A 25961-nucleotide genomic window follows, 5' to 3' on the forward strand; every position below is an offset into this window, starting at 1 on the left:
TCAGCGTGTAATTGAAACGTTTTTATGCACGGTGATAGCACAATGAGATTGTTTGATGATCTCGATGAAGTTGTCACTAACGAAGAAGTACACATTCAGCGAGAAGAGGATCCCTGCATCAAAAGAGCTGAGTGGCCACTAGCTGAAGCAATAATTTAGATCAGCGCTGGAAATTAGGCCAGTATAAAAAGCTGGTGTAAAACGTGTGTAATTGACAAGCTTGTCTACCTTTGTACCCCCCCCCCCCCCCAGATACAACTTAGAGCAAGTCTTTCAGCTGCAGACCAAACTAGACCTTCTTCACCTTCAGCCTCCCTGCTTTCAGTCTTTTCTTTTCACTGTTTACCGCTACACTTGACACTCACCTTTTCTTGGCCTATCCCTTTCCTCCTTTCTCATTCTTCATGTCAGGCTAACAAATGCTTGTTTGCTTTCCCATGGAGGCTGATGCCAAGGCCTTGGAGAGAGACAGAGTGTTGGGAGGCTGGAGGGAAGCCAGTGGCCTGGCCTCCGGCTACCAGAAGGGCAGGGGAGATGTCTGTTGGCTGGGGCAGGAAGAAACTCTAGCTGAACAGATGGATACAGTGACAAGCCCAAGTGTGGTGTTGTGCGGGCTTCTAACCCCTCAGCCACCATTAGTACAATTCTCAGTTGTGAGTCTGTGCCTGAGCAGGGAGCTGACACCTCCAGCACGCAGCAGACATGCCTCAAACACACTGGGTTGTTTTCTTTTCATTGGTTTCAGAAACCAAGACGCTCACAAACTCTTCTTCTATTAACTGTGAGCTTTGAGTTTGACAATATGTAGAGTAGGTCCCTGTAAAGAGGGGATAAACCCTGCTTACCTCCTCTTCCTGCTGGGATTCTGGCAGGCTGATGGTATTCACATCCTCATGTGTCTGTAAAGTCCAGATTACCACAGTGCAACACTGCCATCTAGTGTAGATCTATATATTGGCATGATATTCTTTTGGTTTTGTCTCAAGTCGAGTTAAATTAAACTCAGTCTGAGATCACTTTCCCATTCCGGTGGTCTCAGAGTTTTGGCCCTGATTGTTTGTGTTCACAGAGGTATTGCAGCACATCTGGCACATCTGCCTTCGTCTGCCTCGTACTTGATGCTTAGATTGCAGAGCGAGTGTCTGATGTAACACTATGCAGTAAGTTAGGCATGGAGCTCTGAAACCACATTCCCAGCATGTCTGCAGAGCTCATCAGGAGCAGCAGGCTGGTTTGGCGTTAATGGGCAGTTTGATGCACGAGATCTCTGTGGCAGGGGTGACTGGAGGGAAAAAGCTAAACAGAACTGAGGAGCCCAAGGAATATTTTAAGATGAAATAATTTGAGTGAAAATGTAATTATATGAACATTTTGAAATGAAATAATAGTGCTATTTAAAATGTATTTCAATCTCAAATGCTCTTCTCAGAATATAATAATTTGTTTTCAAACTAATTACTACACACTATGCCCTATTTTAAAGTATCTAACTTAAAGTTAAATTTAAAATTTCATTTCAATGACTTTTAGGTTTGGCATGAAGAATATCAGCACAGTGTGACAGTGGTTTTGACTCAAGGAGACTTACTTTTTATCTGTGGATGTGGAGGATCAAAGTAATTTTTGTAACTTACAGAAAATAGCAGTATATATATACATATATATTTATATATATATATATATATTTATATATATATTTATGGTGGTATTGGAGTTATTTCTGTAAATGCAGTGTGTGTTTGCCTCAGGATTTTGCAGCATTTTGCACAAAGTGAAAGTGTTGTTTTCACATGCATTGCTTTGTGCTGTGTTTGTACAGGAGTTGCCAGAGTATGACCAGCCTGTTCAGTAACACCATGTCTCCTGCCAAAGATGGTAACTCTTCCCTAACTCGCCGCTCCAGCAACCTCGGCAAACCTCCGCTCCGGGCACTTTATGATTTGCTGATTGCACCTATGGAGGGGGTGAGCACTTCCTCTATGGGCCATCGCCTGCCTCTTCATGTACAGTAGTTGTGGTAGATAGACGAGCATTAGAGAAAATCCAGTTATGAGATAGAAAGCACCACGTTTTGAAGACTCTCTTGTATTTATGTGTTTTCACAATAATCCTGTTGTGTGACAGGGCTTGATGCACTCCAGTGGGCCTGTTGGCAGACACAGACAACTGGTGATGGTTCTGGAGGGAGAACTGTACCTCATCCCCTTTGCTCTGCTAAAAGGAAGCTCCTCTAATGAATATCTGTATGAGCGCTTCAGCCTCATCGCGGTTCCCTCCATCCATGGCCTTGGATCCAATGTAAAGGTTGTGCTCCTCATTCAGATTATTGAAAAATAATGTATATCTTCTCTTTGATTGTTGAGGAACTCTGCGGCCACAAATTATTTTTCTGTAAGATCTTATCACAACTGGACAAGGATTTAACCCTCATGATTGTTTTCTCAGGCTCATTCTCGGCGCCCAGGACCAGCTCCGTGTGGCGGTGTCTCGATGGCAGCAGTGGTGGGGAACCCTCGCCTGCCCTCGCCTGTGATGGACCGCTGGCTGTGGGGACCCATGCCCTCTGCGGAGGAGGAGGCTCTGATGGTGGCGGAACTGCTTGGATGCCAACCCTTGGCTGGCCCTTCCGCAACCAAGGAGAGGGTGATGAGTGCCCTCTCACAAGCAGAGTGCGCCCACTTTGCCACCCACATTTCCTGGAAATTGGCAGCACTGGTGCTCACCCCAAACCCTGAGAGCGTGCATGGTGGGGCAAGTGCTAGTGTGGGAGGGGGAACTGTGGGCAGAGGTCCAGGTGGGAGTAGAGGCAGCAGTGGCCGAGGCAGGAAGGGCTCGATTGGAAGCAGCTACACCATCCCAGAGTCTCTCCACATGCAGGACGACAGCAGTGATGTGGAGAGTATCTGTGACAGTCCACCGCTGCAGGAGTTCCTCCTTACAGCTGCAGATATATTGGACCTGAGGTTGCCTGTCAAGCTGGTGGTGCTGGGGTAGGTCACGTGACATGGGGGACAAATTAAACAGGTTATTGAAGTACATATATTTATAGTTTCCTTACTCAGTGTCTCATGTTGTGTGTCATTGTGTCTTTAGTTCATACCAGGAGTCCAGCAGCAAAGTCACAGCAGATGGTGTCGTGGGATTGACCAGGGCCTTCCTTGCCGCTGGGGCTCAGTGTGTTCTCGTGTCCTTGTGGCCCGTCCCTGTCGCGGCCTCCAAGGTTTTCGTACATGCCTTCTACACTGCCCTGCTCAATGGGACCAAGGCTAGTGCAGCCCTGGCAGATGCCATGAAGACTGTTCAGAGCAGCAAGCAGTATTCACACCCCTCCAACTGGGCAGGTTAGAGATGCCACTCACTTACATATTAATTCTACATTCCCATAATAAAAAAATATGTCTGTTTAATGGAGCTGTTTTAATCTCATTTTTTTATGTGCAGGTTATATGCTGATTGGCAATGATGTGAAGCTCAACAGCCCATCTTCCCTCATCGGCCAAGCTTTGGCAGAGATTCTGCAGTTTCCAGACCGAGTGCGTGATGCTCTGAGAGTGTTACTCCATCTGGTGAGACATGGACAATCGCTAACACAAACACACACACACACAATGTTGTAACCAGGCATACTGACGCAGCACTGCCCTGCTTCCTGCAGGTCGAGAAGTCTCTGCAGAGGATACAGAACGGCCAGCGGAACTCCATGTACACATCCCAGCAGAGTGTGGAGAACAAGGTTGGGGGGATCCCAGGCTGGCAGGCCCTGCTGACAGCGGTGGGCTTCCGTCTTGACTCTGCGGGCCCTGGTATCCCTGCTGCTGTCTTCTTTCCCACTGCAGACCCCGGAGACAGGCTTCAGCAGTGCAGCACTACTTTGCAATCACTACTGGGTACATTCCTGAGACGATCTCTACATTAAAGTATAATCTGAATCTGCTGTTTTACTGATTTGTTAATTTTAGATGAATCTTTATTGATTTCCACATATAACAAACATAGTTATCGGATGTTTGCAGCCATGTTTCATATCAGCTCACAGGATTTCACCTTTTTAGTTACAATGCTATTTAGTTTGGGGTAAAGAGAATGTGCCTTGCTTAGGAATAATGCAGAACTCCCTATGTTTCCGTCCCTCAGGTCTACCGCCACCAGCTCTTCAGGCCTTGTGCAAACTCATCACAGCATCAGAGGCAGGAGAGCAGCTCATCAACCGGGTAGGCTCCAGATGCTCTGACCAAACGCTGCTGTATTTTTAAATCTAATGCCGTAAATAGAAATTGGTCTCTGGCTCAAGCAACAAATTTCACTGCTGTTATTTAGTGTTAAGAGGTACCTCTTTGTACCACTTGCTATATTTATATAAATCATTGCATAACTATCGGTTATGTCAGGAATGGACACACGCTAGCACACTGGCAACTCAAGCTGCAGCTAAATCTGCATTGAAGCCTACCTAGCAGTCTTTCAAGTACAAAGTCTCAGCTACAATGAGTGCTGTTCTCTTGTACCCAAACTCGTGACAGCAGAGAATTAATCTTATGCTGCAGAGGTTTATCCCTGTTTACGTGTAACATGTGGTTGTCACATGCTCCAAGTGAAAGGCCATCCAGTTAAATGGTGCTTAGCAATTTTTGTTGCCTCATCGTGCAAATATTGGTCTCAATGCACAGAACAGAAAACATGCTCAACCTAATCTATATTTCCTGATTCCGTCAAACTCAGTAATGTGCTATAAACTATGTGACTTGTTGCTGTCATCCTTCTTGTTGACCTGAACCCTTGTACCCTTTGTGAATGGCTGGTGTGCATGCAATTAAAAGCTTATTCTCTCTCCCCCTTCCCCTAACATGCGATCTGAAGGCTGTTAAAAATATGGTGGCAATGGTAAGTGTGCCTTCACCTTTCCTGCACTCCATCCCATTCAGCCCTGTTCCTTCACTCTGCATCGTCTGTCCTGTCAAACTCTCTTAAACACTTCTTGTCTTCTTGTGAAGAACCTGCTTTACAAGTTTACTTGTTTATGTGTCATTTTGCATTTGTTTGCATAAAACATTTATTGTGCCGTCCATAATTTCCCCAACTCTTGTTCCTGCAATCAGATTTTAGGGATTTTGAGTATCTAAGGATTTTTAGGTGGTGATAGAGGCGATTGAGCTATAATGTAAAAAAATAAGTGGGGTAATGAGGCATGTTTCTACTTTCTGCACTGTTACGTCAAGTTGACAAAGGTGTCTCTGTTCCAATCCAGTTAATCCGCAAACAAAAGAGGCAAGTGTGTTCAAAGGGCACGTGTAAACCCCCTCTCAGCTCTACTTGATGTTCTGTGGCCCTGAGTGCTCATGAATAGGACTCAAGCATGTTAAAAAACATATTTACACCTGATGTGGTTGGCATTACATCATAGAACTTACATATATAAAAGGAAGTGTTCATTTAGAGCAAAGAATTATATAACTTTGCCCTTGGATAATTCAAGTTCATGATATAAAGGAAATTGTTGTTTCTGTTAATTTTCATTAGTTTGTTGATTACTTGTTATTCCTAACTACCTCATCTCGTCCGATCTATCTGCAGCTCCACCAGGTGCTCGTCCAACTCCAGACAGGAGAGAAGGAGCAGGATTTCTCCCTCCTGCCCATTCAGGTGTCCATTAGTGTGCAGCTATGGAGACTGCCAGGATGCCATGAGTTTCTGGCTGCTCTTGGTGAGTTAACTTTTAACTAATGAAACTGCACATTCCTTTTCAGTTTTCAACCCACCAAAGCATTTACGTGTGCCTGTGGACTCACATACATGCTTACACATTGAAAAACTGTTGTCCGCCTGTGTGTCCAGGATTTGACTTATGTGAGGTCGGCCAAGAAGAAGTGGTGCTGAAGACAGGCAAGCTAGCCAACCGCCGCACCTTGCACTTTGCCCTCCAGTCTCTGCTGGCACTGTTCGGTAAGTACACTGATTTGCTCCTGTTCATTGTATCATTTCTCTTCCTCGTGACATTTTCCTTGATTTGACTGTATATAAGAAAATTCCAGACACTGCAACCTTTGTAATGATTTTCTTTTCCGATGTGACAATTTTCCATTACTCTCCATCTCTTTCTACAGACTCCACAGAACTGCCCAAGCGTCTGAGCCTGGACAGCTCATCTTCCCTTGAGTCTCTAGCCTCTGCCCAGTCTGTGTCCAACCCTCTGCCCATGGGATACTCAAGCCTTCCCTTCTCTTCTCATTGCCTGGACAATCAGGCCTCAGATGCCATCTCTGTCTATAGCCTCAGCTCCGTCGCCTCTACCATGAGCTTTGCCTCCAAGTCAGAGTGTGATTTCCTCAGTCATCGGCAACGCAGTGGGGTCACAGCACACTACTCCATCCACAAACACCCTCACGTTCCCCGCAGTCGCTCCTCCCCTCATGGGGCAGCTGCTGCGGTGGCAGGAGCCCGGGGGGACGAGGAGGAATATGAAGGTTTTTCCATCATCAGCAGCGAGCCGCTGGGAAGTCACTGTGACTCCTTGCCTCTGCCGCCAGGCCACAGCCAGCGCCACCACCGTGGAGGCAGGGGGGTCGTCGGTGGATCTGGCACAGGAGCAGGGAGAGGCTACACTGTGTCTATATCATCAAGGGGCAGTGTCAGCACCCCCACATCCCCAGTAAAAACAAGCCTGGTGCCCAGCCCAAACTCACCATTCCAAAAGGTGGGTAAGGTGAGCAGTTCAGATACAGGTGAATCTGACCAGTCCAGCACTGAGACCGACAGCACTGTCAAGTCTCAGGAAGAAAAAACTGTCCCTCTGGATCCTCAGGAGCTGGCTCAGAAGATTCTGGAGGAAACTCAGAGCCATCTACGGGCTGTGGGTAGCCTTCAGCGAGCTGGGGCAGAGGGTGGCACAGCTGGAGGAACCTCAGCACGTAGCAGCGCCTTCCGATCTTCTGAAACTAGTGCTTTTAGCCGTCCTAGTAGCAGTGCTAGTGGCCGAGCTCAGACTTCCCCAAAACCCAAACCTCCCTCACGATCCTCTTCACTGCAGAAGATAAGCTCAGGCTACAATAGTCCTGCGGTTTCCGAGTCTTCCCACAAGGAGGGCAGCCATCCTTCACCCACTCTGGACAGCAATGCAATGAAACTCAAGTACCCAAGCTCCCCATACAGTGGCCACATTTCGCGTTCACCGAGTAATGTGTCTCCCAGTTCGGGTCACCAGTCCCCAGTTGGTAGTGCTCCATCCCCTGCCCTGTCCTACTCCTCTACAGGCTCTGCCTGCTCTACATCAGCTGATCCACCAGACTTGGACCGGCTAAGAAGAGGGGTGATTGATGAGAAAGTCCAAGCTATCCATAATCTGAAGACCTTTTGGGCTAACGCTGCAGCCCAGCAACAGCAACATCTACGTCCTCTCAGAGGCGTCCACAGTTCTCCTGGATCCCTTGCCTCTGCCAGTCGGGATGTACTGAGCCTTCTGAACCTCTCCCCACGCCGTTGCTCCCCTAACGATACCCAAGACAGCCTGGAGCTGCGGGAGCTGGGGCTGCAGTCACTGGACAGGGGCAGCAAGAACTCTTCAAATGGACACCACTGCTCCAACAGCAGAAAGGTGGCTCCATCACCCACTATTTCCACAAGCAGTAGCCCTGGTGCTCGTTCTATCCGACTACCCGCTGGCAATGGATACAAGTTTCTGTCACCTGGGAGATTTTTCCCATCCTCAAAATGCTGAGACATTTAAAATGGTCCTATACTTTTACCTATAATTTGTTATCCTGTGTGCTGGAGGAGTGGGGAACTTTTTCAGGTCCACTTTTGGCCCACCGAGCTTGACTGACAGTGAGAAAAACTAGATGGGGTCAGTGAGTGCGACCCTGCAGAGGCACATAAATGCTTTGGTGTTTCTTCTCTATGTGCCCATAACACTGTAAATGGCAATGAGAAATACTCAACGACCTGATACTGTGGTTGTGTGTAACTGTGTGTCAGGTAAATGTAAATGCCATTTGGTATTTCCCCCCCAAAACTGTTTGTGTGGGCCAAGATGCAACAGCTATGACTGGTTTTCTCCATTCTATTTTTTTGTTTTAAATTTGAATGGTTATTGTTATTATTGTTATTAATATTATAATTATTATTATTATGTTTTGTAAATTAATTCCAGTGTTTCACAATCAGTATTAAGCGTTTTTATATTATTAAAAAGTGAACAAACCTGTATCATGTAAAGATGGAAAGAGTGGGGAAAAAAGATTTAATATTTTTTATTGAAATCAGAAGGGCACTTTGCCTGATTTCTTTGTGAATTGACTGTCTGCTCTGAAGCATGGATTCTCTTGCTATTCAATGTTAAGTACCATGTATGACTTTTTAGCCCATGATTTTTTTAGATTAAACCTGAAAGTTTCATGACAACCATCTGTCATTTATCAGTAAACTGTTTCAATAAAAACATCATGTTTGCTTTCTTGTATTCCTGACCTTGATTGTGTCTTCTGAAAACAATGTGATCTACCTATCCATCCATCCATCCATCCATCCCTACCTACTTATCTACCCCATTACCTACCTACTTATCCATCTTCCACTTTCTTGCCGACCTATCCACCCCCTACCTACCTACCCATTTAGGTATCTACCTACCTATTTATCCTGCTTACCTTCTCACCCACTTAACCTATCCATCAACCTATCGTCTTACCCACCGTTTTATTTGTCTATCTTTCTACCGATCCGGCTAGATGTCTATGAGTCGATCTATCTATCTATTAATTTGTCCGTCCGTCTGTCCGTCTGTCTGTCCGTCTGTCTATCTATCTATCTATCTGGCTGACAAGCATACATGGACCTGATTGGTCGCTACAGATGCGTAGTTCCCCTGTTCCACCCTCTCACCAATCAGCGCTCATAGGGGCGGGCCCGGGCGCAGCTCTTAGTAGCTGATGACGTCAGCAGCGCTGAGGGTAGCGGAGCAGCGGCAGTCGTGTTTCGAGAGGAAGAAGATGACTCTCATCAAGGAGTAGTAAGTCCGGTTTCCAACTCACTAACCTGTAACCGCCTCCGTCCGGTCTCCCACTGGGTTGTCAACTTGTTCACTGTGGTGGTGGGGGTTGTTTCAGTGGCTGGAAACTGATGGAAACTTTTCACCTTGTTTTAGTGTGTTTGAGTGTGTCAGACACACGAGGGGAGCTCGGCTCTCCCAGGAGCAGCTGTGGCCTACCGGCTTGGACAGACACGTCTGCGCCTCTAACGGGTTCTCTAGCGACCGCGTGAAGCGGCTGGTTCTCCAGCGCGTCGGCCTGTGACTGGGTTGTGAGTTTGAAGGGGCACCGCGCTCACCTTAGTTCAACCTGAGCGGACTAGAGCTAAGAAGTAGCTCTCGTTCTGCTAACGTTGCTAACCCAAAGGCATAAGTTGAACGGGAAGTCTGCAGCGCTGCTCGTGTTATCTCGGCCACATCGACCCGTAAAGCCGTGCTGACGCCAGCTAGTCTCACTGAGATAAGAGACTTTTAATATGATGCAAATTCATCGGATTTGCTTGTGTTTCAAACAAAACTCTTACTGGCTTGCTATCGGTGGTAGTTTCCAGGTAAGGCTAGCTAACTTACCTTTTAGTTGTCATGAAGTTGTACCAGAATATGCTCGTGTTGACATTGAACCAGCATCCCCAGCATGAGTGTTTCAAACTAGACATGGTTCTACGTGTTTAGCTAACGGTCTCTTAACACTTTTATAAAGTTGTTAACTTACTTTGTACCTTAGGGTAATGGTTGCTAACCTCAACTTTGGCTTCACCAGTAAATTAAGTGGTGGTCGTTTGAATGCAGACAGGAAACTTCTTCTCTCCTGTTTGTCAAGTAGTGACTTTAACCTTTTTCAGTTTTGTTTAATCATTCAAATTGAAAACCACTATTTAGTTGATCAAATAATTGGTGTCATTGTGGCTCATGTATGTTAAGTGGTTTGATTTTGACATTTTGAACTTTATTATACAGTCTATATGGTATTTCTTTTAAATCCATACCTTTTGTGTTTCCTCTACACATTCATTAATACTATCACTTAATTGATTGTTTAAGGGGGGGCGTTTGCATCTTTCCAACAGATAAACATGACATTCCACGACAAGTGATTTTTTTTTTTTTATTATCTTCAGGTCAGAAGTTATGTGAGGACACATCTCCCTGATTTTGAGAGAGTAGAATTAGATCGGTCTATAACTTTTCGTCAGGTCTGAAATATAATTGTGTCTCTCTAGAATTCCTTGCAGAATATATCTCAGACCACTTCCCACACCATCGAGGCAGAATGGGAAGCTGAGCTTGGTGAACAACTATTGTAGGATATCTGAGATAAAAGCCTGAGATATATTCATGCCTGCTCGGTCAATGCACGTCACCGTCTAATACAATTTAAGATTTTACATCGATTGCTCATTCAGAGATGAAACTACTGAGATTGTTTCCGGATGTCTCAGCACAGTGTGATACATGTGGCTCAACAGAATCCACCCTATTACACAGTTCCGCCCTATGTCCTTATTTTCAGAACTTCGGGATTGGGATATTTGGAGGGGGAGTTAAAACCTGAGCCGGTACTAATCCCCAGAGGAGTAACAGAAAGGCTGAGCAAACTGCATATGTCTCAACAACGCTTCTTTTCTTCTCACTGCCAAGAAGCTCATCTTTCTTTATTGGAAGAATAAAGAAGTACCCACTATAAAACATTGGCTAAATGAATTGATACACACTTCATGTTATGTGCATTTCTTGTAGAGAATTAGATTTGTTCTCAAAAACCAATCCGGGGAATTTGAGAGGACACTTTTATCTCTTACTTGAAAGGCTAAAACACCTTAAAACTTGCACACAACCCACTCAGCATACATCCACAGGTAGCACTCAATCATGGGTGGCCCTATTGTATAGATCTGATATATTTTGTCATCATTTAGGTTTCTTCTGTTTGTTTTGATAGAGAAGGGTACCTATCTGGACAACTTTTGTGATGCTGATTTAACTCTTCACAATAAACTAGAAATACAACATTTTATATATTGGGGATATTGCAGCTGTGTCTGAATTTAATAATCCTGGGGATGATTGAAATACATACAGGTAGTACAAGAAGTCCCCTCACGATGATGAAAATAATTTATTTAATGTTATTTAATGTCTACCACAACACTCTTTTATTAATGATATCACTGCTGTGGCCACCAAACTGTCTTTCTTCACATCCACCTCACTCACAAGCACTTCAGAGTCGGTTGCTTGAGGCAATGATTCATCTGAGAAGACCATTGGGCACCCTGGTCGTTTAATATTCATTAGTTGCAGGTTGACTGGAGAACTTTGCCTTCAGTTTTGCCTGCGCCGGTTATAATCATACATTTATTTTGGGTATGCCATCATGAGTGTCAATGTGAAGATTAGGGCCCAGTCACATAAAAACAAACATGACTGTGACGAAGCTTCGCCTCCCATTCACATCTAATCGGTCTGATCGAGGAAACCAATAAAATATCTGCTTCCTATGGCACGGCAAATTATACCTCAGCTTATTGTGAACTGTTGTGAACTTTAACTTGCAATATTCACATCGCATTCACACATGTGCGACCATGTCCTTAACCTTCTTTGTCCTCAAGGTAATGAAGTCTTGTTATTTCTGGACAAAATATTAATTCTCATTGTCACGTCTCATTTCATTGTCGTCATCCATCCACATTAGAGCACAATGGTGCAGTTAAAGGTAAAAATGCAGTGTCACACACAGCCGCGCTTTATGCTTTTAAGAGAACTTCCTGTGTCTGTGTGAAAAAGAGTAGACGTGTATTATTCTTTCCCCCAAATGACTCTCACATTTTCCTTTACTACCCTTCCTCTCACGCCTCTTTTCTATTGACTGCTCCTTATGGTGTGGTTGAATCCAAACCTGGTTTCTCTCAGCTCTAACTTTTCCACTCTGCTCTTATGTTGGTTTCCTCTCCTATTGCTGAAGTCAGCAGTACGGTGAACTGGGCTGTAGTCGTAGGGAGTGACCACAACCAGCTTTTTGTGCCTTAGCTCACAGTTCAAATCTTTCTCTGCATTATGGAGGTTATTTCTATGTTTTGATTTCTAGTATGTTGACCGTAACCGACAATTAACAGGTCACAATCATGATGAATATTTTAAGTAAATGAGCCATTTGTAATGGATTGTGATTAAATGTTGGAGTATAGATACATGACGCATATGGAAAAGCAAACAAAAATTTACAGAAGTTTCACCTTTCTCGATATGGAGACTTTTTATGTTTCAGCAATGAATTTTCTGTTTTATTTGATGTGCTATTTATGGATCTGCGTTATTGGTGGGTCCTGACTGATTTGATCGATTTTATCCATTTTAATTTATCCATTTTGTTTTGGACAATATAGTTGAATTTACTTTTGGTGTAAGTTTACACTTAACCTTGTTCATTCTGAGTTAAAGAAATTCTGATGTTATCTTCCAGAATTGTTTAATATTGAACACTGTAACTTACAAAATAAAATAAAATTATACTAATCTTCTCTATTTCTTTTGCAGCCGGGTGGTTTTGCCCTGTAGTGTTGAGGAGGTGAGTAATGTTTTCTTATCTCCCTAATTATGTTGATAAAATTACTATTGTATTTATGTTTATTATAAAGCCTTTTCACCAGTCTGCCCTCTTCATAAATGGCATGTGTGGTGACAGCAGAGGGGCACTTGCAATTAAGTAAAGATTTTGTTATGAATTAAGTTCTGTTCATTTCAGTTTCACTAAACTAGTTTTAAAACTATTTCCACTTGCACCACAGTTCATTTTTTCTTTCTTGTGTTTTCAGAATAAATGCATACCAATTGTTCTCTTACAGTGAAAAACACTGAGTTCGGCTAGATAACATAAGCAAACATCTACCCTTCTGTTGATGAGTGAAATCTGTGTGAAATACACATTGCACTCTCCAGGTTGCCCTTTATTATATTTGGTTTATTGGGCAGTATAATAAAAAAAGATGCCTACCTGGCTCCCACCAGAAGCTTGTATTAAAAATGCTTATTCAAACATTTGTATCTCACTTGTTTGGTGATTCAAAGGTCATTTATTGCTGTGTCCAGTTTCAGAACACAGTGTATACTTTATTGAATGTAAAGGATAAGCAAGTTGCTGTTGAACAGTTTATGTATTTTCTTTGCACACAGTTGTTCATGTTAATGTTGTTTGTGAAACAGTACCAAGTGGCGCAGCTGTTTTCTGTAGCTGAGGCCAGTAAAAATGAGACGGGCGGTGGTGAGGGCATTGAGGTACTGAAGAACGAGCCCTATGAAAAAGATGGAGAGAAAGGACAGTATACACATAAAATCTACCACTTAAAGAGGTGTGTACTTTTATTTTTAAAGCTATTATTATTTGACCTCATAACTGCCATCACACAATGCAATAGCACTGTGCCACCAGGCAGTGGCAGTGTTGTCTAAGCTTTGTTGTGAAACAGTCCTAGTAGTTCATTAGCCTTCTCTTTTGCAGTCTTTCCTCTACAAACACCAATAGGTGTATTGATGTGTCTTCTTTTCCCCTTTCTCTGCCTGCACTTACCCATCCTCTCCCTCCAACCTACAGTCGGGTACCAGGACTTATCAGGTACTTGGCTCCAGAGAGTGCCATGGTATTCAATGAAAAAGCTTGGAATGCCTACCCTTACTGCAGAACCAGTGAGTTCCCCTCCCATATCAATTTACCTTTGCTTTATCCTTGAAACCCTTTAGTCCTCTCCATGGTTAAACACGCGTGTGTTAATTGCATGTTCTGTTGGTGTGAATTTATTGTCTTTTTGTGGTTTGTATGCATTTTTAATGGTGTTTTATCCCTTGTTTGCTCCTCATGTCTGACCTTGATCAAGTTGTGACGGTAGGTAACCTTAAATAAACTTTGTATTGCATAAATTGTCAAAATATTCTAGTTGTTACTAAGTTAATGTTTCTCAGGCTGCTCAAGCCACTGATATACATTATTACCCATGTCCTGATGCTTCTAGAACGAGTATATGAAAGACAATTTCTTCATTAAAATCGAGACGTGGCACAAACCAGACATTGGAACTCAAGAAAACGTGAGCACCTCTTCATAATATCAAACTTCAATCTCACAACCAGTTTTGAGTTTGTGCTCTTATTGCATTTTTTCTTTTTGTTTTTTTCAAGGTGCACGGACTAGACCAGGCCACATGGGACAAGGTTACTGTCGTGCCAATTGACATCGCAGACAATCTAAAAGTGGAGGCTGCCGTAAGTACAATCCATCTGATCGGCACATTTTATGTGCAAGAGAAATTGGCGCCTTCATGTGGAGAAACCTGATCACTACCAAGCTAACATCCAATCCTAATCCAGAAATCCATGAATGTTTTAAATGTTCTTGATCAGCCGTGATTTACCTTTTTAAGTACATCTTAAAAACGTCCACAGACAAAATACTTTCGTCCTTTTCAAAAGTAAGAGATTTTGTGTTGTTCTGAACTTGCAGATCATCACAATGGAGAAACTAGTATCTGTAGATGTTTGACATAAAAGTAAGCAATTTGATTAATTCAATTCATTGTAGTTTTGAATGCACAGTTGATCCACTGTTGGATAAGTTATTGTTTGTCTTATTGTTTTTTCCAAAAGACCAATAATAACTAAATAAAAATAATTCATTTTAAATATAGGACTTTTTTCAGAGCACTCAAGGTCACCTTACACGGCAGAGATAAAATATCAACAACAACAAAATGTGTCAAACTGACTGTTTGAAAAATAAAAGGTTTAAGATGAGATTTAAAAATGGAGAGTCAATGTTACGAAGAGCTCCAGAGGCGGGGAGCGGCTGGAGGCTCTAGAACCCATGGTTGCCAAACAGGCAGCTGGTACAGTGAGCAAATTCAACTCTGAAAAACAAATCGGGTCGTTATCTAGACTTTGAGCCCATGCATCGGAGCATTTCTACTTATCTTATGTATACACACACACACACACACACACACACACACACACACACACACACACACACACACACACACACACACACACACACATCTTCTCATCCAGTCATTTTTGGTATCTGCCAATTCCGACTACAGCATCGTACTTCTATTTACATTGATTAAATGTTGATCCAATAGCATATATGTTTGAGTGTGTGTGCATGTATATTTGTATGTTTCTTGTCACAATGACGTATCAAAGCTGTAGACTACTTAAAATTAAGCTTATTTTCTTATGAAATTCTTGATATTTACAAAGCTTAACAATCACTCACTGTTTTCTGTTTGTAAATATTGTTGCATACCAGCTATTTTGTATCAAGAAATCTTAGAAATTGAACACACCGTGGAAAATTGCCTCAATAATATTTCAGAATATAAATGAGTTTTAATACTCAATTTGGAGTCTCTGAAATCTTATTTGAAGATGTTACACATTATTGCTGTTATTTGACATCCCATTGCCTCATTTCACCGTGGCTGTGTGTTTGTGTGCATGTGTGGCTATTTGACTAAGCAGCATTAGTTTGTGTGTGTGTGTGTGTGTGTGTACGTGCTTGTATGCGGTGGGTAGTTAACGAGGCGGACGTGTTTGCCTTTCTGGAGCAGTGTGTTGTGTCTGAGGGCCCTATCAGCCCTCAGCCTCGGGCATGGCTGCAGGGCCTGAGGCACACCGCCAGCACAGATGAGTTTGTTAGTGTAATTAAAGCTCACAGTGCTTCGTATGCTGGAACTAGACAAACACACACTCGCACGACACAAACACACTTGCGCTCTTCACACACACTCTTTAACTCGAGGAGTAGCTCCTTTTCGTCTACCACGGCACATCGATTCACAGGCCTCATTAGTGCAGCACACTGTATTGTTATAGTGATGGAGCTCTCAGCATTAAAACAGCCAAATTAGTTTGTGTGTGTGTGTGTTTGTTAGAGTGGGTTTCTATCGCTCTCCACACGTTGGGCACCCTCCTGTTGGCCGATAGCCCTGAAAAGTAGCTTTTAGCTGCAGGCGCATCATGATTTATTTGAAATTGCTGGGCCCTTGAGCTGTTGATAATTTGAAAGCCATTTCATTTATTTGTATATTATTTCTCTTCTGCTTTATGAAGTCAACTTTGTCATGTTTGTGCTCATGTGCTTGACAAATGCACTCACTGTCACTGTATTTTTCTAAATGCTTTTTTAAATCTTTTTGCCTTGGGACCCCAGGGTCCCAGTGGTTTGTTCAGTAAAATGGGTTTGACAAGATATTACTGTTGGTACTGAATGTATAGAATAAATAGTGCTGTGGCAGTTGGAGCAGCAGTAGACTCTAACACATGCCTACTTGAAAGTACAGCAACACAAGCATTACTCGTGTAGGTAGATAGAAACTTTCACTTAGAAATATTGGCTCCTCTATCACCTTAATTGAATAAACATTGCTAGTGGCATCAGTGCCCCTTAGTCGTAGCCTCCAAGCTGTCAGTTCAGTGACACACTGAATGCTATAATGAAATAAAAATGTAATTTTCTTAGTGCTTTGTCTGAGAAACTAAATTACAGAAATGTCTTTATCACACTTTCTTTCTTTTTTTTCTTTCTTTTTCTTTGAACCCAATTGTTCATGGTGCAGCAGTATTCATGAATAAACGTAAATCAGTAATACAGAAATGTATTGAATGGTGTTTATAAGTTAAATACTAGTAATATGTGTTGTTTCGTATTGATTGATTTATATAAATTGTTCTCACCATAGGACTACAAGCCAGATGAGGATCCTACCAAGTTCAAGTCAGTTAAGACGGGCAGAGGACCTCTTGGGCCCAACTGGAAGGTAATGCACTTGTGAACTGTGGAAATTCAATTCATCACATTCACACACTAATGGAGATTTACGCCCACAATTCAACCAATGTGTAGAACCTGTAAACCAGACTATTTAAAGGCAGTATACATATATTTTTACCCAGCTAACGTTGGCAAAGACCCATCCATGACTCTGTGTCTAATACCGGCAAAAAAACTGAGCCAATCAGGTTGAGTAAGGATGGGGCATGGACCACCTTGGATGGTTTAAAAAAAACACAAAAAAAGTGTATGTCAGGTAACTGTCATTCACACTAGACCCAGGTCTGATCTGGGATAATCACGTACAGTTTCTCATGATTTAAAAATGGTTGCTGGAGTTTTTTCCTCTGAAAAATTCAGCTTATCTGTAATTTAATATTTAGAGTTTCTTAAGGTAGTGAATAAACTAAATTTGGTCAAAGTAAGATGTAAGCATATGGAACATCCATAAATCGGTGTAGAGCAGAAGGCCCTCCCCGCAGCAAGGCCTATGCAACCTCTGAAGAAGCTTATAGGTCGGGAGACAACATGCATACAACTATCGAAGAAACCCACAACAACAAAAAAGACACTTTTTTTAAACAAAACACATGACATTGCCTGAAGGTATGTGGGAGACTCTGAAATACAGTAGAAGAAAGTTCAGTGGTCTGGGACCAAACACTGAGCTTTGTGTGTTTGTTGTCTGCTGGTGGCAGCATCACGCTGTGGGGACGCTTCTTTGCACTGACTCTCTGAGGGTTTGTGAAGATGGCAGGTTAAAGTAATGTAGCAGAAGAAAGAAGAGAGGCTGCTCGATCTTCATGAGAACTGCTGCTTTGGAGGTTTATTTTCCAGCAAGACAACAACCCTGAAAATAAACTCAAAGTTACTCAGGAAATGCCTAAACACAAATTGATGTTCGTGTTGTGGAGTTTCAGAGTCACAGTCCAGACCTCAATCAAATCAAGAGTTTGTGGCTGGACTTGGAACATGTCTGTCATGGTCACTATGAAACTTGACTGAACTTAAGCAGTTTTTCCACGAAAAAGGGGATGTTTTAAATTGTAGTGTAGCAAAAACCTATTCGCGCAGACTTGAACTTGCACAGTATTTGTCTTGGATTTAATTTAGATTAATTTGTAGATTGTAGTTTGGTTTTCACACAGACTAGTGCCTGTAATCAGAGCTGGTGGAAGGTTGGAGTGGTGTCCGTAGCTCTGTAGCCACAGTTTGATGAAGACAAATCACCTCTTTCTTCGCTCTAATTGCACGTGATAGAAATCTTAAGTCACCAGCTCAGATAAAGATTCTATTCTGAGCTCCGTCTGCCATCCTTTGTGTGAGACAGAAGATGAAGACAGAAATTGGACAGTTTGTATTGACATTGATTCTAAATTTGACAAGCAGCACTTCTGAATAAAGACTGGCGTACTTTTGATTAAAAGTAATAAGTCAATAAGACGGAGCTCATCCACTCGGATTTACTTTGTCAGGAGTTTTTTTAGCCTCCCCTCTAAACCCCATCATAACCCACAGCCTCACAAACGGGTCCTGCTCACTTTTACAGCACTGAGAAATTTCTGTTCTGCAGTGGAGCCCTCAAAGTTCACCACGGGAAACTTTCCTCTGCTTCAAGAATGTTCACAGAACAAAGGCAGCCAAACAGCTTTTAAAAAGTATGAATAAAGAAGCACAACTTTTTATTTTGTGTTTTTAATTAGATCACTTTCCCGTCCGCTGTGGACATGGGGAAAAAGACTGTTTTTGAAAAGGTGGAAAAAAAGAAGTAGTTATGTGACAACAGAGGCACAATCTCTGCCAGCTTCTCGGAGCAATAAAACTCTTGTCTATCTCTGCATGCACACATGCTTGCATATCAGTACCCTTTGTATTTCTGAAAACTTCTTCTCCTTTGAGTGGGGCACAGAGAGGGAGAGAAGAAATGTCACCGTAAATGTTTTGATGTAGAATCCGTTTCATGTGAAGTTCTCCTTTTAGCGATGACAACTTTTCTAAACCCACTGCAAATTTAGAAATGTTTCTCATTTCCCCTCTCTCGCTCTCCACCATGATCGCGGCATCAAACGGCAGTGGGATGAGGGTGATTGAGGCGGGTCTGTGGCATTTTCGCTTGGAATGCCGAGCCAGAATGAAGTGATTAATTAAACAGGTGTTCTCTGAGGGAGAGTGTGTGTGTGTTCTGGGGACAAGCAGGTCCTAGGTGTTAATAATGTAACCAGCTTTGCACCGCGACACCCTTATCGTTTCGCGAGCAGCGTTTTATCTGCCTTCCGTGGCCACAAAGGCATGCCTGTTGGGAAAGGTGTCGCTGTCAGGGCGGAGGCAGAGAAATTGTCCCTTTATCTGGAGTTTATCCACTTTGCTCTGCCCCAACCCCCCTCTTCCTTTTCTTCTCTTTAGAGGGAGGCAGAGTGCAAGCAGCAGATGGATTTAGAAAGTGTGTTGTAGATTAGGGTTCTTTTATCTGTGCAGAGCACATCGTCATGTTTATAATTATTTCAGCAAGCTCCATACCCAAAGCATTATGTATTAATGATTTTTAGCTTTGAATGCAGCCACGTTTAGTCAAAAATAATATTCTCTGTCTGCTGCTGCAGTTTTACACAATTATTTTCTGCTTGGAAAGTTTTTGCTGTTATTCATTCGGATACTGAGCTTTTTAAAAAGTGATGCGTTTTTAAGGCTGCTGTTCTTCTCCCAACAGAGAGAGTTGGGTAGTCAGACTGACTGCCCAAAGATGTGTGCCTACAAACTGGTCACAGTCAAGTTCAAGTGGTGGGGTCTGCAGAACAAAGCGGAGAACATAATCCATGATGTAAGTGACAGGTTTACACTTCACCCGATCTATTCATCATGGGGCATGAGATGAATTCAGTTTCTGGGAGCTTCAGTTTGCAGAAGTCTTACTCCTCTAGGTCTTTTGACCAATACTAGTGCAGGGCGATGAGTCAGTGTTGCAGAATCTATCATGATGGTATTATTGTTTCACGTGTAATTCCACAATGACTCATATATTTGTTTTTTTTTTACCTGCCTGTAATTAATGCTCAGCGTTAAATAAATTGTCTATTATTGTAATTTTAAATTCAATTCTGCATTGTAATTATCTATCTTTCTAAATGGCAGAATTAATCATGTGATATTGATTTTATTCATGTCATCCAACTCTAACCGAGTCCTTCACTGTCTCCCTCAGCAAGAGAAGAGGATTTTCACTAACTTTCACCGCCAAGTCTTCTGCTGGATTGATAAATGGGTGGACCTGACTATGGAGGATATCCGGCGGATGGAGGCAGAGACGCAGAAGGAGTTGGAGGACGTGAGTAAAAATGACCCATAATTACAAATAAGCCCTGTACTTGTTGGGCTTTGTGCAGGGAACTGTCTCTGAGCTCAAAACATTTACAGGCTGCAGATGATCAAATGTGACATGGTCAACGTTTTTTTATCATATATAGTTTCCTAGAGATGTTAAACAGGAAACCTGATTTAAGTATACAATTATTATAAATCTAAACCCTCTTTCTGAATAAACATCTTGAAAATACTATTAAGACTGTAGATATTAATGAAAATTTCATAATTTAGCAATTGTAAAAGTGCCATTGTTTTCAAATAACTTGTATTTCCATTTTATATGATCAATATTCATGTGTCCATTTTGCATGAACCATTAAAATGTGTCAAATTTATGGTTTAACAAAACTATTATAGTAATATTAACTGCCAATAGTAAATACCAATATTTTATGAATGTATTATATCTATTGATTTGTCTGCCTTCAGCTTTCTGTGGGGAGCGAAATATGAGTTTTTGTTCATTAAATATAAAGCATGAGAACGGTTTCTCTTTTTACATTTTGCTCTATACATTTTAAATCTTTATATTTCAGAATCATTTTAGGATTCATAACAAGCTAAAAGAAACCAAACAATACGTAACGTGGCACGGTGCTAGCTGCCCACCACCGGCTTCCTCGTTGCTCTGTCCCTGATCTCCTGTCTTATTTTTGTCCAGATGCGTAAGAAGGGCTCTGTGCGAGGTACAAAGCCTGCAGACGGGTAGCTAGGCCAGGTAGAAACTGAGTTTTGCTCTCCAATATGTCACTGGTAAAGGCCGATCTCGGCTCCCTGTGGGGTTTCTGTGTTGCTGCACGTCTATACTGCTCTCACTCTCTACTCTTCGGTGTTGTGAAGGGCTTTTAATCTGTCTTTATGTGCACGCTTATGATTGTGTGCTTTCACATGCAACCCCATAACTCACTCTGAATTAGTTAATCAATAACACCAGATCGTAGAGATGTATGACGTATATACTATATTGTTCACTCTCATGTCGACCCAGTGAAAATGGTTTGCCTGAGTGTGTGTGTGTTGTACATGTGTACAAGTTCTTGTCTTCTGGATATATCCAGACATCTGGGCAAACATTCTCAGAATCACACATGCTATTTTTTAAGAGGGGCCCAGCAGTTTGAAGAAAAAAATCCTCAGAAGACCAGCTCAGGACTAGTACCTGCATCTAGAGCCTCCCCAAAGAGGAACACGAGACAGAGAAGTGGTTCCTCTTTTTAAATCACAGGCTTTAATTTCTGTGAGTCACCCTCTGCAATGTCTGACCACTGGTTTGCTCTTTGGAACAAATCAAAATATTAATCTGGCAGCATTTGGCCGTACAAGGAGAAAAAGTGAGGAATCCAGGCCAGAATGGCCAAAGTGAACCTGGCTCAAACATTCCTGGCTTACTACCAGCATACAGCATTTCGGGCCGACCACCCCCCACACCCCCATCTCGCCCAATTCAGCATGTGTTTCCCATTTTCCCTTTGAGTAAGTAAACAGGCGGTTACATCAAAGAAGGCTGCGGTGAGGAGGCAGACTAGGCCTGAACCTCTGGGCTTTAGGGTCAGCAGGGTCACAGTCGAGACTGTTTCAGACCAAACTGCGTGATTACAGCCAAAGCCTACACGCACAAACTTGACCATTCAGGTTCTTGACAAGGCAGAGGGTGAATGAGAAACTCTGCGTTGCACCAGCAGTCATGTTGGCTGTTTGCATATACCAGCCTGGTGGTGTTGGTGTAAGAAGGGGGAGGCATTCGAAAAGGGGCAAGAAAAGGGGTGGCTTCAAGATGGCTCCCTTGTCCTCATTAACATACAAATGGAATTCTGTAGTTGAGAAGGAATCGGTGCTGTGATTGAGCAAGAGGGGAGGGAGGAAGTGGGAGGGTGAATCCTCGTGCCATTTCATCAGATCTGTCTATTCCTCTGTTTAGAGCCACTGTTGGTTTGAACTGTTCCATTAAGGTGTTCGCCTATCAGTTTGTAGCACTAATTGACTTTCCAAAGCCATCAGCCTCAGGATGGGAGAATGGGAAAGAGATGCTTTTATCCAGCTGGATTACAAACGAGACGGTTGATAACTTCTGAAAAGATTTTGAGGAAAAGCTCTAGATTGTAACTTGTAAAAATACATACATTTTTAATGGTTTGTGATGCAAGTAAAACTTAGAATCCCTCTGCACTGTTACTAGCTAACATTCAAGATTTCAACTGAATGCAAACATCCACCAAACCTGCCCTTACCTGTTCAGCCTACACAAGCCTAATTCTATTCTTTTTATTTCCCCCCACAGCTTCGCAGACGGGGTGAAGTTCGAGGAACCACTGCTGCAGAATAAAGAAAAGGCAACAGATCTTAAACACCCATGATGACGGCAGCAATGGTCCCTCGGTGCCTCTTTTACCTTAACTGATCCATGCTGTGGGGGGAGGGGGCACTGCTACCTGCAATCAATAGAGCGGATCCCTGGCTTGCACCCAATCATAGACAATCTATCCATTGAGGAATTGATTTCTAGAAACCAGCATGATCCCTGCTGATAAGACTCTGGTTAATTTTGATCCCCTGGGCAGAGAAACTCCAGGTATCAGCATCATGTTATTGACGAGACCCAACATTCTGGAGAGATGAGGAGGAGCTGCTTGAAGTAGAGATGTTATTTGGTGTTTTTTTTTTTTTTTTTTTTACAAAAGCGATTCATTGATTTGATTTCACAGTGGCAGGTGTAGGACCAACAATTTCCTCTGTACTTTCTTGTTTTCTAATTTTTCCCTTCCTTTTTTGCTGATGTTTATCCTCAAACATTCCTCTCTGGATGATCTTTGTCTCCTTGGTTTTGAACTGTACACAGCGTGGTTCAGTGGTTTGCATTCCCTGGCATGAGTCTGTCTGTTTGTCATACTCGTGTTCCTTCCTGCCACAGCATCCATTAAGAGATTACTAACACCCTTGGCACCTTAGCCCATTGCAATCCTCCCCCCACTCTACCCAAAGCACTGCATCTTATTAGCACTGACAATCATGCCCGAACAGGTATTCGCTCTCACTCCTATACAGATTTAATAGAACCCCCCACATACACGTCCATATTACACGCGTACATCGCGCACATGAGGTAAACATGTGAATTCATTTTCACACGCACTCGCAGGTGCAGACGCCTTTGTGGTGACTGATCTCCAAAAAATTCATACTGGGCAGATCTATGCAGGCTTGTTCAGCTAAAGGATGTTACTTTGGAAGTGTTTACAGATCATGCTGACTCCCCCCCCCCCCCCCCTTCCACAAACACTCCATATTCAGAAGACATTCTCACACAACGTACAACACAGCATTCCCCTCCATACTGATGTCCCTTGAGATAACAGGCACCGAAAACCGGCCACAGATGGTGCTGCACCCCTCCAGCCTCTTTGTCAACCACACGTGGTTCTCCGAGGACGACCATCTCCAAGTGACCTCTTCTGTTTTCATGTGTTTACAGATTCATAATTGCCTTACCAGTGTGCACACTTCGCCAGCACCACACGCTTGCCTTAATCTCCAGACCTTTTATATTTTATTGGACCTATCAAACCTCTTGTAGCTCTGCTGCCAGCTATTGCTCTAGCTACCTCCCCTATCCCTGACGGGCAATCGAGCTAACGACTAAATGTTAGCAGTAGCTTTTAGCTGCCACTTGATGGGAGTAAATCATATCACAGCTCCAAGAGCAAAGTTGATTTGTGATGACTCCTGGATTTCTTCAGGGTGTGGAATGCCATGCGATTCCCTTGTTTCTTAATTAAGTGTCACAGCGCCTGAGCAAATGAAATTCCTTCAGCAAGAAGAACTCTGTATGTCTGTGCTGTAACAGCCAGTGTGCACTGTTGTTGCTCCAAAGGACTGATTAACTTCTGTGCCTCAAACCTGCCATGTTAGTGGATATGCCTTTTTGATGACACAACTTCAGCTCCATAGTGCACGTTCTCCCCTCAGGCTTCAGACTCGTGGCACTGGCCTACAGTGTTGATCATCACGGGTGTTAAATACACAACTGTAAACAGTACAAATGGTTTCCTTGGCTCATTCTTACTGTTTGTGGTTTTTTTTCCTGGTGTGTCCATTTGTGCAACAGCAATCTGGGGTTTGTTTTTATATAGATCTATTATCCACATTTTTAAGACCCTGATGCAGCGATACTTTGCTCAAAGATGTTTTTATTTCCTTCTTTCTGGCGAGGGAATACAATCATTTCCTTTCGTAATGGGTTATTGGCTTGTACTAAACAGCATAAATAGATTTCTGATATGTTTACATGTATTCAGCAACTGTACACTGTTTTAAATGCAATCAATAGGAAAGTTTCAGTCTGAGGCAACATTTTTCAAAACAACAAAAGTCTTCTCAGGTGACCAATACAGCGCAAGGACCTATTTGAAATTCCTGCTCATCAGTTGCCCCAGACCACCTTCCTCTCACCGTTCCATAGTTAGCGTTTGGAAATGTGGTGCTATAGTTTGATTATGACAGGAGCTGGTTGTGAGACAGTGTAGTTGGAGTAAATGCGTCAGTTGGTCTTTGTGATGGTGGAGCAGTACGCAATCAAAGAGTGTAAAAATATATAATCAATATAATCCATGTTTCAAGTCTCTTAATTATTCTTGCGGTCTGCTGAATACAGAACCCACTGGCTAAAGAGAATAACTTCCATCAGTGGTTTTCCATCTGTTTAAGATGATGAAAATAGGGAGCGGAGGTGTTCACATAGCTACTCTACAGTCTTATCCTAATTTATGAAATCTATGATTGTTTAATTTCTGAGCTGCTTGCTTTTTAATGTTTCTGATCAGCTTTTTGAAATTCAGGGGACATGGTAGTGAATGTATGATATTTTGTGCCTTTTCTCTCTGTAAATCTTTGTGTGCCATCTTCTTGTATCTCAATATCAAATAAAAAAGTTTATCTAGTTTACATTGTGCTCTTGTCTGATTGTGTGCTTGTTGGAGACTGGGCCCTGAGGACGGATATGTCCATACACTGACTCGAGGACAAACTGATTCGATTTGTGGTCGGGGGTCAAAGGTCATCTTGCAAACATTCACTTGAACTCTAGGAGGACTTGACTAGAAGTTTGAGATCAACGGTCATGGTCACTGACCTCAAACCCTAATTTGCCTGGAGGAAGTTTTATCTTCCGATTGACTCGAGGGAATCATTTCGAAATTGGCACAAAGGTTCACTTAGACTAAGAGATTAATTTTGTCCAGTTCTCATTTGGACTCAGATGAATCGATTAGCAATCTGTCGGGGCCTGTGCCTGTAACATTACCTCTGACATAGTTTACATTTATTTGCTACTTCAATCCAGCACCTGGTTCTTATCAAGGTAATGCAACACCATTTATATATATATATATACTCAGATGGCCTCATGATATAATAAACGTATGTAAACTGAAACTTGTGGTCCTCCCTTTTTTCTCCTCTTGTAAAGCCTCAGAGCATCTATTAGCAATAGCTACTTAAGCTTTTAAACAACTGTCTTCACTGTATAAGGAACTGTCTTTTGTAATAAACACAAACAGATTCTGATTGAAGATGGAGGCTTGAGTGATAAGCGAGGGCTGGTGCTCGGAAGCTTTAGATCTCGACTGTAAAATGCACATCAGATAAGAATAACAATCCCTCTGCAAATGGTGACTCCGGCGTGGACTGCACCTCCAGTGTCCCGCAGGTCAGAGGAGTCACACAATAACAGCGGAATCTGTGCTAAAGAGCAGGAAGAGCCGC

The 25961-nt window shown here is 42.6% G+C and overlaps 2 protein-coding genes across 2 annotated transcripts in view; both read left to right on the forward strand.

The window, feature by feature from the left end:
• LOC128438927 (tetratricopeptide repeat protein 28) overlaps positions 1–8452 on the forward strand; it is a 183795-nt gene extending 175343 nt beyond the window's left edge. The window contains exons 15-24 of the mRNA XM_053421700.1: positions 1820–1964; positions 2125–2304; positions 2446–2990; positions 3094–3341; positions 3442–3566; positions 3656–3887; positions 4135–4211; positions 5572–5701; positions 5833–5940; positions 6102–8452. Coding sequence (XP_053277675.1) covers positions 1820–1964; positions 2125–2304; positions 2446–2990; positions 3094–3341; positions 3442–3566; positions 3656–3887; positions 4135–4211; positions 5572–5701; positions 5833–5940; positions 6102–7711 — 3400 coding nt within the window. The 3' untranslated portion in view covers positions 7712–8452. The remainder of the gene's footprint in view (positions 1–1819; positions 1965–2124; positions 2305–2445; positions 2991–3093; positions 3342–3441; positions 3567–3655; positions 3888–4134; positions 4212–5571; positions 5702–5832; positions 5941–6101) is intronic.
• Positions 8453–8926: 474 nt separating this feature from the next.
• Positions 8927–25142, forward strand: LOC128438275 (phosphatidylinositol transfer protein beta isoform). The gene is made up of 11 exons (XM_053420777.1): positions 8927–9001; positions 12557–12587; positions 13223–13368; positions 13611–13702; positions 13891–13898; positions 14026–14100; positions 14192–14275; positions 16753–16830; positions 19552–19662; positions 20044–20166; positions 22483–25142. The coding sequence occupies exons 1-11, from the start codon at positions 8982–8984 to the stop codon at positions 22525–22527; spliced, it is 813 nt and encodes a 270-aa protein (XP_053276752.1). The 5' UTR covers positions 8927–8981; the 3' UTR covers positions 22528–25142.
• Positions 25143–25961: the final 819 nt, after the last annotated feature.

The sequence above is a fragment of the Pleuronectes platessa genome, chromosome 4, assembly GCF_947347685.1.
Source record: "Pleuronectes platessa chromosome 4, fPlePla1.1, whole genome shotgun sequence".
Classification (NCBI taxonomy): Eukaryota; Metazoa; Chordata; class Actinopteri; order Pleuronectiformes; family Pleuronectidae; genus Pleuronectes; species Pleuronectes platessa.